This window comes from Ctenopharyngodon idella, chromosome 5, assembly GCF_019924925.1.
Source record: "Ctenopharyngodon idella isolate HZGC_01 chromosome 5, HZGC01, whole genome shotgun sequence".
Lineage (NCBI taxonomy): Eukaryota > Metazoa > Chordata > Actinopteri > Cypriniformes > Xenocyprididae > Ctenopharyngodon > Ctenopharyngodon idella.
The window spans coordinates 41349422-41356347 of NC_067224.1; the positions used below are offsets into that span (position 1 = coordinate 41349422).

General features: G+C 44.2%; 1 protein-coding gene across 1 annotated transcript in view; it reads left to right on the top strand.

The window, feature by feature from the left end:
* LOC127512122 (60 kDa lysophospholipase-like) overlaps window positions 1-6538 on the top strand; it is a 29738-nt gene extending 23200 nt beyond the window's left edge. Inside the window, exons 12-16 of the mRNA XM_051892756.1 lie at window positions 73-236; window positions 1521-1607; window positions 4070-4130; window positions 5318-5397; window positions 5517-6538. Coding sequence (XP_051748716.1) covers window positions 73-236; window positions 1521-1607; window positions 4070-4130; window positions 5318-5341 — 336 coding nt within the window. The 3' untranslated portion in view covers window positions 5342-5397; window positions 5517-6538. The remainder of the gene's footprint in view (window positions 1-72; window positions 237-1520; window positions 1608-4069; window positions 4131-5317; window positions 5398-5516) is intronic.
* Window positions 6539-6926: the final 388 nt, after the last annotated feature.

The window sequence follows — 6926 nt, forward strand, 5'->3', positions numbered from 1 at the left end:
TTGCTGGTTTGCAGTATTAGATGCAGTCTAGAAAATCAGGATACGGGTTATGATTCATATCTTTCTATATAGGGCTCTGACTTGAGCATGGCAGACTATGATGGCCGCACTCCTCTCCACGTCGCTGCATGTGAGGGTCATCTGAAAGTGGTGGAGTATCTGCTGAGTAAAGGGGCCACAGTCTACGCCAGAGATCGCTTTGGTGATACACCACTTCGCAGTGCTGTTTTCTTCAGGTAGTACTGATTTAAGTGTCCAAATACTTTTTAGGGCCACCAAAAGTTTTGAGTTAACTATTTGCCACGTAATTTATACAAACAGTCTTTAAGGTGAACTAGACAAGACCACTGGTTTTAAACTGGTAGTTGCGACCCATAAAGGGATAATAATAATTCTTTATTTTCAAATAAACTTACATCCACATTTTTATATTTTTAAGAGCCTGATTACAAAAACAAAAGTCTCATCATTAAAAGCCATGTCCCAAGCACCCAATTATAATTTTAAGTAGCCAATATGACAAACTTGTGCTGCATGTTGTACTTTTTGAAGGGATTTCAGTCATTTTTCAAGTAATTCAAAACCATTATAATGAACAGTGTGCATCTGAAGTGTCTCAGCTGAAGGAAATACATTATTTATTGGCCAAATTTTCCTATTGGGAGATAACAATAACATTAAAAATGAACATATATCAGCCGATACCGATATGGTGGCCGATATATTGTGCATCCCTAGTCACAAGTCTGTTCTGATACAACTCACCATATAATAATTTATAGTTAGCATAGAATTTAATCACCCTCATTCCAAAACAATAGCTGTGTTCCAGTTCAGAGACTGCATCCTTAGAGGAGTCCAAAGTTCAAAGGCCACACCTTCGAAGCAGAGTTGTCAAAAGTACCGACTTCGGTAACTAGTCGGTACTGAAATTTTAAAAATGTGATGCTTTGAGCGCTGTTGAGTGGATTCGTAAACACCTCTGATTGGCCATTGTATTCACATGCTCATCGGATATGTCTGTGATTGGCTTCAATGATCAATGCTTCAAAAACGTTGTAAATAGTTATCAATGACGCTCTTCACCGAGCGCTTACACAGATACACATGGGAGCGTTGGAAAGCAGACATCTATCACGGACCAGTCCATTGATAGACTCCTGCTTTCAAAACGCTTTCAAATTTAAACACTTCCGTGTGCTTTCGAACACTCCCGTGCGTTGATCATTGTAGCCAATCACAGACATATCCGATGAGCTCATCAACACAATGGCCAATCAGACGTGTTTACTAATCCACTCAACAGCGCTCAAAGCGTCACATTTTTAAAATGTCTGTACCAATTTGTACCGAAGTCAGTACTTTTGACAACTCTATTTCGAAGTCCACGAAGGTCGAAATGAGCATTGTTAAATGGGATGGCCTAGCAAATGTGACAGCTGCCGTTGATGAGCACCAGTACAACTTGTAAAGTCAATTAAACACATGTTGCTGTATATGTTGTTTTTCTATGTCTGTAGGCACAAGGATGTTGTGAAGTTGCTGAGGAAGACTGGAGCTCATTTTTCCCGGGATGAAATGGTTGATGCTGGAATGAAGTTGCGCAGGTCTCATTTATATACACACATTTCTTCTCAATCAGTCCTTCTCTTATTGCTTTTATAAACTTGTGGACACAGCAATTTGATAAATGACACACTGTCACAGTCACCGTCAGTCTCACCTTCCCCGGACTCCATTTCCCAGCATCCCTCTGTTTCCTCACCTGCACTCACTCACCAATCACCTGCACCTGCAAGCTATCACCATTGTTAACACTTATCAGCACACCACTACATAAGCCCCATGTTCACTCCACCACATTGTCTGGTCTCGTCAATGGAAAGCACTACGTCTCTCTTACCTGGGCTCCTTACCTGGGCTCCTTACCTGGGCTCCTTACCTGGGCTCCTTACCTGGGCTCCTTACCTGGGCTCCTTACCTGGGCTCCTTACCTGGGCTCCTTACCTGGGCTCCTTACCTGGGCTCCTTACCTGGGCTCCTTACCTGGGCTCCTTACCTGGGCTCCTTACCTGGGCTCCTTACCTGGGCTCCTTACCTGGACTCCTTACCCGTTACTCACCTGAGATCCCTGTATCCTCTTCCATTCGTCTTCCATCGTCTGTTCCCCATTCCCCATGGATCCTTCACCTACAAAGACATCATCTGTTACACTCCAGCTAAGTGACTGTTCCAAAGTGCTTATTCATTCATTCACTCACCTGCATTCTCCATCTGCCAAATACCGTGCCTCTGTCTCAATAAAACTACCTGTTTAACACTTACCTGCCTGCCTCCGTCTGTGTCCCTGACAGAAGACCAGACCCCATGCAGAGCTCCACAGACTCTGGTGTGGATCGACCATCGGTCCCATCTGCCGCATGTCACACCGTGCCTGCTCATTGTCTGCTCACCCTGTTCCAGGATGACCGCCCTATTGAGGATTATGTTATGGAGTTCCTCGATCTCTCTCATTTGGTGTCCTGGAACGACGACACACTGAAGATCGTCTTTTGGGGTGGGTTAGACGACCAACTATACCAGCAGGTCCCAGCAGCAGCTACAACATGTTCCCTGGCACAGTATGTTGATTATGTGCTGTGGTTGAGTGGTTCTTCCCTCACAGTCGGTGAGGTTGATGAAGACACCACCGCCACTCAACCACAGTCACCCTCATCCACTCCTGTCACCATGATCGCCACGCCTGAGCCCTCAGTCAAGATGGCCACCTCCACGCCTGAGCCCTCGGTCAAGATGGCCGCCACCACGCCTGAGCCCTCGGTCAAGATGGCCGCCGCCACGCCTGAGTCCTCGGTCAAGATGGCCGCCGCCACGCCTGAGCCCTCGGTCAGTTTGGCTGCCGCCATGCCTGAGCCCTCAGTCAAGATGGCCGCCGCTTCACCTGAGCCTTCATTTACGACGGCCGCCGCCACAGCTATGAATCTCTTCTTCATCCTGGTTCCTGTCCCTGACCTCAGTCCTGTGATGATTCCAGTCCCTTACCAGAGTCCAGAGGCGACTCTCTCCTTCATCCCAAGTCCAGGGGGCCAAGGCCATGGCGAAGGCCGAAGCACCGCCGTGGCCTCCCAAAGGGCCAGCACCGCCATGGCTCCGTCCTGGAGTCTTCATATCTACCTGCACCGTCACTTTCCTGTCAAGACTCCAGGATGCCCACCCTACCTCCCTGGTTGTTCCATCTACAGCACGAGGATGCACCTACCGGGAGGGGAGAGTACTGTTACAGTCACCGTCTGTCTCACCTTCCCCGGACTCCATTTCCCAGCATCCCTCTGGTTCCTCACCTGCACTCATTCACCAATCACCTGCACCTGCAAGCTATCACCATTGTTAACACTCATCAGCACACCACTACATAAGCCCCATGTTCACTCCACCACATTGTCTGGTCTCGTCAATGGAAAGCACAACGTCTATGGAAAGCACTACGTCTCTCTTACCTGGACTCCTTACCTGTTACTCACCTGAGATTCCCGTATCCTCATCCGTTCGTCTTCCATCGTCTGTTCTCTATTCCCTGTGGATCCTTCACCTACAAAGACATCATCTGTTACACTCCAGCTAAGTGACTGCTCCAAAGTGCTTATTCATTCACTCACCTGCATTCTCCATCTGCCATTGTCCGTGCCTCTGTCTCCATAAAACTACCTGTTTAACACTTACCTGCCTGCCTCCGTCTGTGTCCCTGACACACCCATGTCTGTTTTATTATTATTATTAGTAGTAGTAGTAGCAGTAGTGGTACTTTTTTGTAGTACTGATTTATTTCATTACAATTTTTCCATTAAGTAATATAATTAAGCTTGAGGTGGATTTTTAAATGGCACATTAAAGTTCAACAGAAGTGCAGTCACAAATATGAGCATATCTGGGGTTTTTTTTTTTTTTCAATTGAGAATGTATGTACAGTTTTGTGTATTGAGCACATACCAGAACTGTTTGTCTTCAGTTTACGAACTTCCTGTGTTAAGGTCGATGATTGCCCATTTAGAAATTTTAATGTGTTTTACAGTCTTGCAGAGAGTAGCGACTTGGAAGGATTGGAGATTTTGCAGCTAGCTGGGGTTGAAGTGGTGAGTTAATGATGGAGATCTGTGTGGAATACAGAATTATAACCAAACATTTGATGCCTCCGGTGACATTTTATTCTTATAACTGTTTGAATGGAGATACATCCAGTGTTGCATTGGCTTAAAAAATGAGTTCTGCATTGTTAAAGCAATGACAAAAATGGCAATATATTTTAAAGATGCTTCCTGTAAACCAGAGGTGACCAAAGTCGGTCCTGGAGGGCCACTGTCCTGCAGAGTTTAGCTCTACTTGCCTCAACACACCTGCCTGGAAGTTTCTAGAAATCATTCTATTGGTCCATTATGGGATTGAATGAGTGCACTCGATAACATCCACTGTGCTTTCGGACACCACTACATTTGGCTGTCTCCTCAAACAGTGCCCTATTTAAGGGTGTTGGGGTCGATTTCGAACACAGCCCTTGATTAGCTGGTTCAGGTGTGCTTGATTGGGGTTGGAGCTAAACTTTTGTTGCGTTCCAAACGGGATATATCGCCCTCCGAAGGGCACTACAGAGTGAAAATAATCATGGCTGCCATATTGAAGGGCCGTTCCAAACCGAAGTGCTCAAAACTGGCCACTTCAAAGGGCCCTTCGGAATGAAGGATTTCAAAGGGTACAACTGATGGACACATCAGGCCCCCATGATCCTTTGCACAGGGAAGTTGTTTGTCATCACAGAATGGGTACAGGAGGTTCAGAGTTCAATTTTACCTATAAATGTATGTATAGTATTTTTCTATACTACTGTAATATTTATACGAGTTAGATTTGGTACAATATTATGGTCAAAACGACATTGTACTACAACAAAAATACTTTAGCTCCCTTTATCAGTCCATGCAAATGTTTCAAATACATAGACGCAATATACAATATGCTGCGATAAACCAAAAATAAATAAATAAATAAACTAACGTTAAACAAAAGGCGCAGCTTGCACGATCTACTCCTTGATTGTCTCGTTAAGATGACGCAGAAGTGCATTCCAAAAAAAGATTGTTTTTGACCCCTACCCTCTTCATCCCTTCGAAGCTCTCACTCTGGAGGGTAAAGCCTTTGAAGGGATTAGGGCATAGGAATGAGCCCTTCTGAATAGAACGCAGGGTTTGTGGGACAGTGGCCCTCCAGGAGAAGGATTGGACACCCATGCTGTAAACTTTTATTAATGGGCTTCTCTCACATTTAGGCAAGGGCCATTGGATGTGAGTAGACTGTTGAGTTCTTGGGCGGCTCAGTACCAAACAGATGGCTCAATATCAAACTCAGGTAGGGAACAAAAACTAATTATATATATATATATATATTTTATATATATACATTGCATAACTTGTTGCATTTGAGGTGCACAACTCATGTAATGCTCACATTCTCTTTCTGTTCTCTAGAATGGCGAGTTTATCAAGTTTACTGCTTCTCCAAGATCTTGAGGAGGCCGTCCTGCTAGCTGTCACTTCCTGCCCTTATCATATATCCACTTTCTTATTTTTAGCAGACGTACAGTAGATTTGCCTTACTTATACAATTATACTCTTATATGATGCTATTTTAAAAGTTCATAATTTTGATTATTGGGTGTAATAGAATAGGTTAATATGCTTTAATGTTCAAAAAACACATTATTTCTGACATATTGCAGCTTCTCTATACCCAGTCTGTCTGAAACCGCTCATTTCTACAAAGCCCCTCCTTCTGAAACCGCTCATTTCTACAAAGCCCCTCCTCCTAACCATGCGACTTGAAAGTATATAAGGGGTGCCCAGATAACATGTCATCCTCTTTTCGTCTTCAGGGACTGTTATGTGTGAAACACTATCGTGGCAATTTTGAAACGCACAGAGAAATTAGGAAGTTTATTAGGTGTGTGGATCCGTGTCCTCATTATCTGGCACTCTCATGCCAATACCCTCTGTCTGGAGGGAAGAGCACGCACGGTAAGTTCTCGAGGGAGCTGCCTGTGCAAACTGTGAGCATTTTCCTTTAAGAATGCTCCGTTCTCGTCTGGGTCTCTTCTCGAGGGAAGAGAGTTCAGCATTTGGGCCTGGTGGTTCGGGTCAAATTCGATTCGATTCTGCATTTTAATATGCATTCATAGGGTTGTTGAAATGCTTCCCTAAATGCGTCTTAGTCAGGGTAAGAATTACACAGCAGCCTTCAGGAGGTCAGAGAGTAAGGGCAAAAACAAACAAACAAACAAAAAAACTTTTGTCCATTGTTAATGTTAGTTCAACTGCGCACTCTTATGTCATTCTTGTTAATGTTGTAGTTATTTCAGCAGTTTCCTTGACATATTCAGTTAAACGACATTAAGTTCATAATTTCATTTATCATTCATTGAACTGTGCGTATGCATTTAGACACTTACATTATGTTTGCTCCATCCATGCAATAAATGTGCATCTTGAAACTGCTCAGGTAATGTCAATGACCCATTTCCTTAACTTCATTATTATTGTATCTTATATAAAATAACGGTGATGTTTTCATGCAATAAAAGCATTTTATTTCAACAGTAGTGACCACACAATGACTTGGCAGCTTTATCAATGGCTTGAGCTGTTTGACTCAGAACCCCAGCACTTTGGGTATGTGACAGCTAGCAGAGGTTTGCTGTCAGGTAGCAGGCCTTGGTGGGCCTCCCTGTGGGCGAACCCCCAATGTTTTTGGGGCTCTTAGCAGCTAGCAACTAGCAATGACTTGCTATTGGATAAGTAGGCCCTAGAAGGCCTCTCTGTGAGCGAGTCCCCAACAGTGTCCCCATCTTGCTGGAACTTGGTAGCCAGAAGATTTGCTCTGGT